The sequence below is a fragment of the Tachysurus vachellii genome, chromosome 17, assembly GCF_030014155.1.
Source record: "Tachysurus vachellii isolate PV-2020 chromosome 17, HZAU_Pvac_v1, whole genome shotgun sequence".
NCBI lineage: Eukaryota > Metazoa > Chordata > Actinopteri > Siluriformes > Bagridae > Tachysurus > Tachysurus vachellii.
The window spans coordinates 14,026,242-14,039,508 of NC_083476.1; the positions used below are offsets into that span (position 1 = coordinate 14,026,242).

Here is a 13,267-nt window from a genome sequence, read left to right on the forward strand (position 1 = left end):
TCTACAGTCTAAATTTTATGTGTATGTTCAGGTCTTATTTTAGAATCCTTTCAAATGCAAAATGCTTCCTCTCAGATCTCCACTGTCATTACCATCACACGAGGGAAATTAACAATTCAAAGTAAACCAGTGGAATTAATTTATCCACTATCTGTCTTTGACACATTCAAAAGCAAAGCCATTTTGTGCACAAATGATGATGGATATTTAAGATTTTTATATTATAGTGCAATAATACAAGGCCTACATTTGCAATTTGTCTGAAGTGCATCTATTTTCCTAACAGATATATGATACACACACACACACACACACACACACACACACACACACACACACACACACACACACACACACACACACACACACACACACACACACACAAAAACAGAGAGCATTCATGATTTTTAAGCCCTGCAACCTACCAAAAACTCTGAGCTTGGAGTTCAATGAATACTTAATACTGTATTAAGATGAAATTTTATTGAATACTAAATAAATATTTACTATTAAATGAATACTTTATCTCCTTTCTGCATTTTTTTTTTTTTTTGTAAAAAATAAAAAGAATGGAAAAGTAAATAATCCACTTCATTTATGTTCAGTGCACCTGCGGCTGTATTTCACGTATAGCTTCTCACCACTGCTGGTACTGACATGACTGATACAGATTGGGCTATAAAGAAATGTGAACTATTATGTGAACTATGTGCTGGTGCTGTTGCAATTGATCTCACAAAAAAAAAATCCCAAATAATCCACGTTCAGATATTGGTTTAGAACAAATAACCTCATGTGTATAAGAAAATATGAAACATATTGATATCTTTTTTAGCTTTAAAAGACAGAGAACTGAGCACCTCTTACATGAGCAAAGACAAAAAAAAAGTTAAGGGAGGTAATTTCTTTTCTTCTAATAAAATAGTAAAAATAACTTTTATACATATCTATATTTAGCTGTTCCTGTAAAAGCTTTCATTTAGTATTTATTTTTATTTGTTTGTAAATTTGCTGTTTTTACCATTTGGTACTCAATATAGTGATCATTTTTAAACTTTTCATACAAATTCTTATTGTGGGAATCATAACATTATTAAAAATGGATTGAAATGAAAATAGTGCTATCCCCCAAACCTAGTTGTGTCTCCCATCTAACACCTTCCCCCCGTGTTGGTGAGGTTGGTTCAGTCCACTGCAGAGCTGCAGAATGGGTGTGAGAGAGTAATGCAGCACTGCAGCATAGAAACCTCCAGACTGATCAGAGATCTGCTGCTGAACACAGCTCTACACAACCTTTCTCTGTTTATTCAGAGCTCATTGCCCTTGGAGGAAGACAGCTGGAAAGATGAGGCTGCTGAAAGGAGAGGTTTGGAATGACAGATGGTTTTCTCTCAGTAAATAAATTAGCCTACACACTAACTAGGATGTGTGTCAAATAGATATAAAGCTCTTTAGCTGATAATGATGAAGGTACAGATTTACAGATGTTACTGTTTATTCTCTTGAAACACTGCATTGTTTCTTACCAGTGTTCTCTTATATGGTTGTCATTTTTAAACAAATAACAGCTACCAACAAAGCTACTTGTGTGGACTGTTACTCTGTCAGGTAAGAGGCTCTTATAATGTTTTAAAAGTTCCTTAATCTGTCTAATAATTTATGGAACATAGGAGGATGTATACTTCATGTTTTCACAGAATTGCAATGAAAAGTTTCAAAACAAAATGTGTCTCCTTTCTACCAGTGAACTCCACTCCTTCTGTTAAAAATATGGAGGGCTCATAATGTGCTTTTGTATGTGTGTGTATTATAAGCAGTACAGAAATTGGATGAATGAATGGATGGATTGTATCCTAAACTATGTGTTTATTGTGAATCTAGAAACACTTTTAAACATTAGATGTTTGCACTTAAATGATGACATGCTAATTTGTTTCAAATGGATCCACAAACCTCTACTGTGATTGTTGCTGGAATCCAAAATGCTATTTAGCTATTAAATTGTGTGTGTGTGTGTGTGTGTGTGTGTGTGTGTGTGTGTGTGTGTGTGTGTGTGTGTGATTTTGGATTTTCAGTTTTAATGAATCCTATTCTTACTGATGATAACGATGATGATGAAGATGACGATGACAACGATGATGAAGAAATGACTGTGTGTCAGGAGGAAGATCATGACCTTAGAGTGACCTGCCCGCTGCGGCCTAAACCAAACTACCACACTGAGTTCGAGTTCTCCATGTCCAAGGGCAGACGAGAAGTCATCGTTAACACCAATGTCTCTGGGACGATGCCTGATTCAAGCTTCAGGCATAACACTTATGTGGAAGAGCTGGATCCGTATGGGTTCAAACTGATCATAATGAGCTTCACCCTAACAGAGAACACAACATTCATATGCAGAGTGACAAATGAAGACATGAGACTGTTTGTTGACGTGGGTAAGTAACTACTAAACATTGTGGCAAACTGTGAGTGTCTTTGTGTTCTTTGTAAGTATGTTCTGTAAATGTATATAGAGACGGGTAATAATTTAAAAGAAAACCTTTGGGAAGTGTACAGTAATAATAAGGTTTTGGGTCACAGTAAATTTCCAGAAAAGCTTAAACACATTTTGCTATAAATTTTCTGTAAAAGTCTTTATAAATCTGTTCCTTCAATGGATATTTTGTTAATGGTGAAAGAGAGCATTGTCTTCAGTTGGATTTGCGATCTGGTGACTGTAAGAACAAGCTTACGCTTGACATCATTTGCAAGCTCATTAAATCACCCTCTTGACCTGTGGATGGGGTCAGAGTCATCCTGGAAGAGACCGTAACCATCATAATTGAAATGTGAAACCTAGAAAAGGTGATCAGTCAAAAAACTTTGTATTTCTTTGTACTGTATGCTTCCCTATAAGTGCACAAGAGGAGCAAAGCCAGGTTTTCCTTTAATTTGTCACTTGTAGATATAGCTATATCTATATTTATGTACCGATAGATAGATAGATAGATAGATAGATAGATAGATAGATAGATAGATAGATAGATAGATAGATAGATAGATAGATAGATAGATAGATAGATAGAGAGTTTTTCCAATCTTTCTACTGATTCCTGTTCTTGGTCAGTGTGATCTTGAAAATTTAGCCCATCTGCCTCAGGAGAGTTTTGCATTCTGAGATGCTTGTCAGCTCACCGTTGTTGTAAAGAGTGTTTTGTTGTTGTTGTTGTTGTTGTTGTTGTTGTTGTGCATTAAAATTCTAGGAGATCAGCAGTTTTTTAAATACTTAAAAAAGCCCATCAGGCAACAAACAAGCATGCCACAGATATAACTGCATTAAAGTGCAGGTGTACGGGTGTTCCTAATAAAGTGGACAGCAACTGTAAATATTTATGCTGTTACAAAATATAACATACAAATACTTTTATGCATGTAATCAGAATCATGATATACAATGCAGCAAATAACAAAGTAAAGAAAACTGACATTTTTTACAGCCTTTTTATTATTAACAATAAACATATTATTCATCCAAAATAGAAGTCATTATCAAGTAAATATGTTAAAGCGCGATCAACTATTGTCTAATTAAATCTTGTTAGTGTCTCGGTCAGTTCAGTTATAATAATGTGTTAATAATTCAATTATTTGAATTATTATTATTATTATATATTATTTATGTGTAAATTATAATGGGAATTTAAACAATCTTAGATAATAATGTATAAAGTCTTCCATCTTTTATCTCCTAGATGCCCTGCAGCACTGCTCTGCGATCTGTGTGTTTCTTCAGAGTTACCCCTGGCTGCTGAGTCTCCTGCTTCCTCTCTGTATTCTTCAGACACTGGAGGCCCTTTAAGCATCACTCTGAAGCTCTGCTGCCCTCTGCCAATATATCAGTGTGTCAGTTTCTCAGTGTCATATCAGTGATGAAAGCCGATCATTATAATGCTCTGTAATTTTACAGCACTATTTTAGATATGTAAAGTAAGTGCCAATAGCTGCCTCTATGATGGTGTCTTTTGTCACATCTGATGCTTTAGCATGTTGCTCAAAACCTGGTATGTCTGAGTAAAACTAATTGCTAATGGTGTTTGGGTCAAATTTATCTGTAGCAGCATTTATGTGCTGGATTTAAACATCCTTTGGGTTGAAGTTACAGGACATGACATTTCATGTAGTAAGACAACATTTATGGACTTTATGAACATTTATTTAAATGGCTTTTCTCTATTTTTATGATTTTATTTATTTACTCTGAAATTGCTATTTGTATTTATTTTATGTATGTATACTAACTCAGCATTAGCTTTAAATTATTATATCTGTTATACAGAATGTTAAAAGCAAACTGAAGTTCAAGTAGTTTAAATTCAATTATTATTATTATTATTATTATTATTATTATTATTATTATTATTATTATTATTATTATTATTATTATTATTATTACTGCCGATTAGTGGATCCTGGGCCCATGAGCACCCATGTCTATAAAAGATTATCTATAAAAGATTTTATATATATATATATATATATATATATATATATATATATATATATATATATATATATATGTTTTCTCTCTTTTTTCTGCTTATCTATCTCCACTTAAGGACAAAGTAAGGCTTTTATATTGCTGGAATTTCATTTCAAGCAGCATACACGTGACCCATAGTCCAATCATTTTAGTCCAAAAACTGTGTCTTGATTACAATATATGCAGCTATAAACAAATTCACACACCTTGCAGAAGGATAAGTATCCTATTCAACATGCAACACTGTGGCAGCAATAAAAAGAATAATAAAAATCACTATTCCATATACCTACACCATTTCTCCAAAATGTAGACTTGCGTGCTAACACATAAAACCCACATTGTTAAAAAAAATTGTTTATGTATTTGTTAATGTATATATAAATTGCATTATTTTAGCAGTTGCAGTTAAATAAATCCTGAACTATCATTTAGTCCATCACACTTATACTGTAACTGTCTTCATTTAACTTAATAATAGTGTTGTGGCTCAGTTTAACGTCATTCAGATTGACCATTCAGTGCTCATCAAAGGCCAATCTTTGACCAAGGCCTTGGGACATGTGTCTAGTCAGTTATCCAATTTTTTCTTTCTCTTTTTCTTATGCTTTTTATTAGTAGTAGTAGAAGTAGTAGTAATAATAATAATAATAATAATAATAATAATAATAATAATAATAATAATAATATTGTTGTTGTTATTATTATTATTATTATTATTATTATTATTATTATTATTATTATTATTAGTAGTAGTAGTAGTAGTAGTAGTAGTAGTAGTGGTAGTAGTATTTGTATAATAATAATAATAATAATAATAATAATAATAATAATAATAATAATAATAATAATAATAATAATAATAATATTAGTAGTAGTAGTAGTAGTATTGGTATTATTATTATTATTATTATTATTATTATTATTATTATTATTATTATTATTATTATTATTATTATTATTATTGCTGTTGTTTTATTTGTTTATTTGATCTCATCTATAACAGTAATGATTCTCTGTATGCTGTTTTGACTGCTTTCTGCTTGTATCTTTCAAATAAACTTAGACACACATCTGGATATGTGTCATAACCATCTACAGGGAATCTTTTGTGCTTGATTCCAGAAACATATGCGTTTTATACTGAGAGTCATGCAGGCTAACAGGATATACAAGAAACACCTGTGAAAAACAAACCCACCCCTACAGTACACACACAGCACGAGCTCCAAATCAAAAGCGAAAGTGAAAGTGTGGCTTTAACTGGAGGGTGAAGAAATACTGCACATATACTACATCAGGTAGGCTATTTAATCTGTTCTGGGCTGTTTTTTTTTTTACTGTTTTCAGCTGTTCATCTCCACCATTTTAATACCGTATTAAGATGAAGTTGTATTAAATACTAAGTAAATATTTAATATTAAATTTTAGATCATTTCTGCTATTTCTCAAGAACTAAAAGTAAAATACTTATACAAACGTTTATATGATCAAAAAGGATGTGTGTTTATGTATAATTCTATATTCTGGACAGAGTATCAACTGCAATATAATATATTTTATATATTTTTCCCACGTTAAAACTGGATGAACAGGAATTTTGCAGGAACGAAAGTCACTGGTGTTGGATATGAAAAAGTCAGTAAGGGACCGTCTAAAAAGTGCAAGACAAATATAGACGATTCTGTATTGACCAGGGGTTTCATTTATAAAGCGTGCGTACGCACAAAACGGGGCTGGAAACGTACGTACGCCAGTTCCCACGCAAAGGTTGTGATCTATAAAAAACAAACTTGACGGGAGAATGTGCGCACCTTTAAGCAAACTTTTGAGACGTGCGTACGCACATTCTGGAGACAAAGGGAATTGGCGACACAGATGGTGAGGTCGTGAACTGAAGTTAGATTGTAGAAAATACATGTGGGAAGAACGATTATAAGAATTAATGACATTTAATTTTCACTCCATTTCATACGTTATATCCACATTATCATGAAGATTAAATGCAACAGTTTTGTTTGTGCCGATTGTCTTAGGCTATATACATCTAGTCAGGGCCGGCCCTGCGCATAGGCAGAATAGGCAAATGCTAAGGGCGCCGCCCACCACTAGGGGCGCCCGTGCGCCCAAATTATTATTTTATATATATATATATATATTTTTAAATGAATATATATGTATATATATTTTATTACCTGAGAAGTATTTTATTTATATATTTATTATATATATTTTATTGCTGCAAGAAAGGCAAGGAAAGCAAGGTCTCCGTAATATAGTTTTTTTTAATATAGTTTGTGTGTGTTTCCAAAATATTTTCAAAATAAAGAAAAACAGGACAAAGCTGTGCAGTTTGTTTCTGTGTAAGTTTATGAACAAAATGATCGGAACACAATTGTCTGTGATTCCAGGGGCACCAGGTGAAATCTTGCCTAGGGCAGCAAATTGGCCAGGGCCGGCCCTGCATCTAGTAAAATCCAAACGTAATTCAAAATGTATTAAAAAAAAAATAATAATACTAATAATCAGCGCTGCCTTACAGTCACATTGTCCAGAACGGGAGCGCAGGAGGAGATGGCGCGACTACATGTGAATGTATAGAATATATAGAATATATATACAGAATAGCATGAAATACCCTTTTATTAGAGAACTGCAGAACACAGTGTAAAAACGAAATATTCTCCTTAATGTACATATATCATAAAATGTCAAAGTCTGCAAATACAGTCATGAAGCACAATCGCTACTCATCATCGGTCCTAACTATTACAATGTTCATTACAAAACCGTCATGAAGAAGCATGTGTTCACTAAAACATTCATTCATTCATTCATTCATTCATTTTCTACCGCTTTATCCGAACTTCTCGGGTCACGGGGAGCCTGTGCCTATCTCAGGCGTCTTTGGCCATCAAGGCTCACTATAACATTTTCGTCTTAAATTAATTCTGTGATTTTGATAAAGGTGTTAACAATCAGTCTAATTGCTAGAAACATATAAATCCACCGGTGACCCGGGTATGTAATGCTTCATGATGGCACTGCTGGCACTGTTGGAGGATTACGCCAATGGCAGAATAAGGAGAGAACGAGTTTTCAGGGACTATGATGATTTCCTGGCCCATGATGATGACTGGCTAATAAGCCGATATAGATTCCCTAGTTCTGTGCTCTTAGATCTATGTGCTGAATTGGGTCCAGTATTAGAGAGGGCAACACGCCGGAACCATGCCATCCCAGTCCAAATACAAGTCCTCACCACTCTGGGGTTCTTGGCAACCGGCTGTTTCCAGTGGGAAAATTATTTATATTAAAAAAAAAAAACTATAAGTAATCCTCAACTTTGTCTCTAAGACCTTTTTGTATATGAAATAATTCTATTGGAATCTATCATTTCACCCCATAGGTCTGGTATATCACAGCCGTCCCCGAGTGCCATAATATCTGTCGATTTGAATGGTATACTTAATATGGGTAGTCGATACATCAGGTTCCCCTACACTGTGCGAGAACAGGCCGAAATTAAAATGCAATTTGCAGCAATGTCTGGTTTCCCAAATGTAATCGGCGCAATTGACTGCGCTCATGTTGCTATAAGGGCACCTTCTGAAAATGAATTTGCTTATGTTAATAGAAAGCATGTGCATTCTATTAATGTGCAAAGCATATGTGACTCCAACATGACCCTCACAAACATTGTGGCACGCTCGCCTGGTTCAACACATGATTCCTTTATCTTGACACATAACAGTGTAGGGAACAGACTAAATGCAGTACATGATGGCTGGCTTCTTGGTGAGTTTAACAATATTAAAAAGTAGAAACTGTAACAATTTTGTTTTTAATATAATTATAACAATGTTGCTTTTAATATAATTATAACCTGCAGGTGACAGTGGCTACCCCCTGAGACGCTGGCTCCTTAACCCATTTTAAATCATTATAACGAGGTCCGCTCTCGTGCCCGCGCAGTGATTTGCATTGACTATTTATGGTTAAAAATGGGCGTGTACAGGGCGGGATATGAGGCTGGTTCACGTACGCACATCTGCGGGTGATCTGTGATTTATAAAGGGAACATTGCTTAGAGGTGTGTGTATGCGCGGTTTTATAAATCAGAATATTTTTTGGCGTACGCCATTTTTGGCTTTTGGGCGTACATAAACTTTTAGCAGGGATCCTATGCACAGTTTTATAAATGAGACCCCAGGTGTCTCCACAAGTTTGTGCAAAACCTTAGTATCCATTTTAGAGCAAAACTGAACAGTTTATTGTCCCTTTGACCACACACTATTGTAGCTACTTACTTATTACCAGCTTGGTCCCTTGACACCATTCTCTTCCCACAGTGGGGGTTTGCCCAGGCCTCCATTTTCACAATTTCTTGTTTTTTTTTCTTTTTTGTCATTTTGTGCTAAATTTCATATATATAAAAGCTACAATTCCAATTGACAATATTTACAGTCATGTAAAGTATTTAAACTTGCTTGTCCTCATATTCTGAAGGAACAGCATAACAATGCCGATCACATTCAGTGGATGGGAGGCCTGCTGCGAAACCTTTAAGGAGCTCCAACCAGGTCAGACCCCCAGAAAAAGCCATGGCTACACCATGTTCCACGGGACACACAAAAGCAATGCCCAGACTATAATAACTAACGGATTCAAGCCTTCCTCTGGAGGAACACTGGGAGCAGGTGTCTACTGCAGCAGGGACATTAAGAAAGCCATGAGCTACCCAGCCTTTTGTGCTTCTAATGACAGAGTAGTTTTCAAGCTGCGGGTGAGAGTGGGCAAGGTGAAGAGGATTGACAACCAGTGCATGCATCTGCAGACCACATGGCATCAGCAAGGATATGACACAGCCTGGCTTCCCGCCTCTGTGTTGGGCCTTGAGGAAGACTGTGTGTGGGACCCGAAGCGAATCACAGTCGTAGCTATAGCGCACTGTGGGGATGCTGCCATGAAAAATTCTTTGGAGAGTCTTATAAAGCAGCAAGGAAACGGACCAGGACAAGAGGCAAATGGGTCAGAGGGGACACTTTGCAAGAGCTGTGGAATGCAGACACAGGACACACACATTGTAGAGAAGTGCTGGGTCTGTAAGACAGCTATTTGTGCTTTCATGAGAAAGCATGTTTGCTTAAAAAAGTGATTAGTCACCCACTTTTTCCTCTGTGATTCACTAATCACTGTTTCCTTATCCTACTGTGTACTGTTTTGTGTGATAATCTGTACCGATATCACTATACAATGACTTGCAAGTAATTCATAATTACTAGTACAGGATCTTGCTTTATTTCACATCTAAATCTTTTTCTGGGGTTTTTCTTGCCATTGTTTTTTCTTGCCACTCTTAGTTTGCTCACTGTTTAATTGTTCACAAATTATACAATACAATACATGCAATTTGAAATATTCGAATGAAACATGAAGCGAGAAAACAAATAGCTCTTAAAACAAGTTAAGTGGTTTGTACATGTTATAAATTACAGTATGGCTGTGACATTGATGTGAATGTGATATTAGGTGAACATTAAAGTACATGATATAATTAAAATCTCTGAATGTTTTTTATTTTTTAGATTCAGTACCCTTCGTTTCATACACACAAAGACACATATACAAAATGCTCTTTACCTCTTTCAGTTTCTCACTGTTCAGTTGAGAACTAAGTTCAGAAAGGGTTCATTCTTTTTTATATAAGCAGCTCTAAAAAAACAAACTTTGTTTTTCTGAAACAAAGATGGCATTTGTGTAACATTTATGGATGGAGTCTTTACTGTCTTTGATTTGTACAAGTCAGGACAATGTTTTCTCTGTAACATTTAGAGAGTTACAGAGAGAGAGAGTATAAAGAGACTAGTGACGGAGCAACTGCTTGCTGTTATAAAACATTTCCTGTTATTGAGAAATAATCCCTACAGCGAAGTAAAAGTGAATCTGCTTTCTTTCCGAATGCAGTTTGAATGTGATCTACAAAATATGAACATAAACATGAAACAAACTGCTGTAGTTTTATTTGTGCTAAACACATCGAAATGTGCAGTTTTATACTGGGTATATTGGCCAGGATTCAGAATTGGCCGGGTATTCTGTGAGATTATCAAACAATATATGTATAGTTTTTAGTTTCAGTTTTCATGAATCCACAGCATGACTGGACGAAGATAAATATGAGTCAGACCCATTGCTGAATTCTTTCCACAGGAAACGAAGCAGCGAAAAACAACAGCAATACCAAATCATGCAAGACACAGACTAAAGAAAAGGAAGAAAAGATAATGTGTGTGTGTGTGTGTGTGTGTGTGTGTGTCCATTGGTTTCAGCTCCTAAAGCTTTAGAAACATTTGTCCAATCTTCTTGTTTCTCTGTAAACTTTACAACTTCTGCTGCATCCAGTATCTATACTAAAGTAAATATAAGAAGGGCTATCATTTTATCTTAACAGTTGGAATAATGGGTTGTGAATGGTCTTTACTTTCATGGCTTTCACACTTCTGATCTTAGTTATCAACAAATACTCAATGTCCACTTTATTAGGAACACATTAACAATTATGTAGTTATCTAATCAATCATGGCAGCAGCACAATGCATAAAATCCTGAAAAGCAGGTCAAGCGCTTCAGTTAATATTCACAATTCACAGTTTGATCACATGTAGTGTTTGATATAAACAATAACTCAAGCTCTTACATTGCTGCCAATGTGATTGACCGATTGGATACTGGCATTTCTAATAAAGTGGACAAGGTTCACAACGATAAATTAAACAACGTGTAAACGTTCAGTTCTTTTATTGGTGTACAGTGTACAGTGACAATTTCTCTACAACTGTATAATTTTCATACCAATTTAAAAGTCATAGAATGCTCCTGCTGTTCATCTTGGACAAATGACATTGATAATTTCGATACGTCTTGGATCCCAAACACAATCTTCTTCCAGACCGCTTCGGACCATGCCACATCTAGGAGGACACCAAGCAGTGTCGTAGCCATGATTGTGCCAGGTTTTCTGCAGTGGGTGACCTTGATAATCAATTTTAATCACTCTCCCAACATTGACTCTCACCCTTATAACAACTCTCTGGTGCTCAGGTAGCTCCAAAGGGTATCTACTGGCCTTATTAAGATCCCGGCTGAGGTACACACCACGCCCTAACATGCCGTCTGCAGACTGTTTAAAGCCGGTTTTCATTATTTTTTCAGCAGCCTGACGAGAGGTACCATGATACATTCTGTACAGGGTCCCATTATTAGGTACTGATGAGCTTTCAAGACAGGGAACTCCTGGGCCCAAATCATCTTCAACCCACATGATGATGTTTACAGAGCTATATTCAGATCACTGCAACTAGAGAAGAAGAAACTTAAGCTTATTTAAATTAAATGGGAACCAAAGCAAAATTTGTTGTCACAACAGCCACAACACCAGAGTAACAACAACTTGACAGTTCACAAAACTAAAAATGCACAAAAAATTTAAATATACCACAAATAAGAAAGAATAAATATACATATATATATAACTCTCCAAGTTATTTACAGGTTGAGACAGATTTCTGTACAGATTTACGGTAGGACAGATATTACAGGTTGGCAGGATTAAAACTGTATGTTAAATATGTATGATGAGGAGTTATGGTAGTCTGTACATAAAAACAGTAGAGTAGTTATTAATAAAGTCAATATGTAAATAGACCTTACATGTTTTAGTGAAAGTACAATTCAAGAAACATGATGAATATTTAGATCTTATAAAATAAATGACAACATAGTAAAATATGTGTAGTTAATTCATTTCAAGGTTATTAAGTTAACAATGAATTACAAACATGATATTACTCTGTAGTTACCTATAAAAAAGGAAGAAATTTCTATGTAGTCACTGTAAAATAGACAAGAAAGTTATTTGTTCATTGCTTACCTTGTGAACAACACGTCTAGTGTGACTGAGCTCGTTCTAAGATGGAAACAATACAGATATCTTTATGTCCACACAACTTTTGGTTTGACATTTGTTGTACAGTAGTACAGTATTATCCAACACTCACCGATTTTAAATATCTGCAAAATATAATTTAAATGTATTACATTAATAATATTTCATTAATATAATAATACTACAGAAATAACATTGTTATTATCAGTGGTGTTTGCAGGTGGCTGACTTAAACAGAAATTACATTTAAAATGGATTGATAGAGTATTAAACTTTGCAGGATAAAAATTGTTGTTGATGACATTGACATTATTTCCTTTTTACACAAATTTTACAGTGCTGTTTGCTGGTGGCCGAAGTTAATACCGAAGACTCTTTTCATAAATGTACAATAAAAGTCTGCTTACCGATAACATTACATCACTGATTATACAGTTTTCTTTGCTCAATAAAAGCACAACTTTTAATCCATTTATTATTTGTCCTCTATTATTTATAGCATTTTCAATACAAGTCCCTGTGAAAATACTATAGAAATGATAACAAATTAAAATGAGTGTCTTTGTATTTCTTTGTATGAGTAATTAGAGTAATTCTGACTATAGGTTGAAATACAAGAAGCCAAAGAACAAAGACATGAGATGCAAATATTTATAAGGAGAGATGTTGCTAAGTAGTCATTGTACTGTAACTGTAACACATGATGTATCATTTAGTGAAACAATGCTGTAAAAAGTGTTAAGTGTATAAGGAATCAAAATGATCATTATCTCACCGCTGTAAAGGAATGTCTGGTC

The 13,267-nt window shown here is 34.8% G+C and overlaps 2 protein-coding genes across 2 annotated transcripts; both read left to right on the forward strand.

Annotated features, from left to right (window-relative positions):
- The first annotated feature begins 1,229 nt into the window (after positions 1-1,229).
- On the forward strand, positions 1,230-3,982 carry LOC132860008 (thy-1 membrane glycoprotein-like). The gene is made up of 4 exons (XM_060891037.1): positions 1,230-1,366; positions 1,569-1,608; positions 2,076-2,438; positions 3,735-3,982. The coding sequence occupies exons 1-4, from the start codon at positions 1,346-1,348 to the stop codon at positions 3,839-3,841; spliced, it is 531 nt and encodes a 176-aa protein (XP_060747020.1). The 5' UTR covers positions 1,230-1,345; the 3' UTR covers positions 3,842-3,982.
- Positions 3,983-5,572: 1,590 nt separating this feature from the next.
- On the forward strand, positions 5,573-9,764 carry LOC132859856 (uncharacterized). Its single transcript, XM_060890824.1, has 2 exons — positions 5,573-5,823; positions 9,032-9,764. The coding sequence occupies exon 2, from the start codon at positions 9,045-9,047 to the stop codon at positions 9,678-9,680; it is 636 nt and encodes a 211-aa protein (XP_060746807.1). The 5' UTR covers positions 5,573-5,823; positions 9,032-9,044; the 3' UTR covers positions 9,681-9,764.
- The last annotated feature ends 3,503 nt before the right edge of the window (positions 9,765-13,267 follow it).

Excerpts from the sequence above, each read along its gene's own strand:
- LOC132859856 (XM_060890824.1), top strand. The coding sequence starts at position 9,045 with ATGCCGATCACATTCAGTGGATGGGAGGCCTGCTGCGAAACCTTTAAG.
- LOC132860008 (XM_060891037.1), top strand. The coding sequence starts at position 1,346 with ATGAGGCTGCTGAAAGGAGAG. Across the intron at positions 1,609-2,075 it reads GTGGACTGTTACTCTGTCAG|TTTTAATGAATCCTATTCTT; the intron begins GTAAGAGGCTCT and ends TTGGATTTTCAG. Across the intron at positions 2,439-3,734 it reads GAGACTGTTTGTTGACGTGG|ATGCCCTGCAGCACTGCTCT; the intron begins GTAAGTAACTAC and ends TTTATCTCCTAG.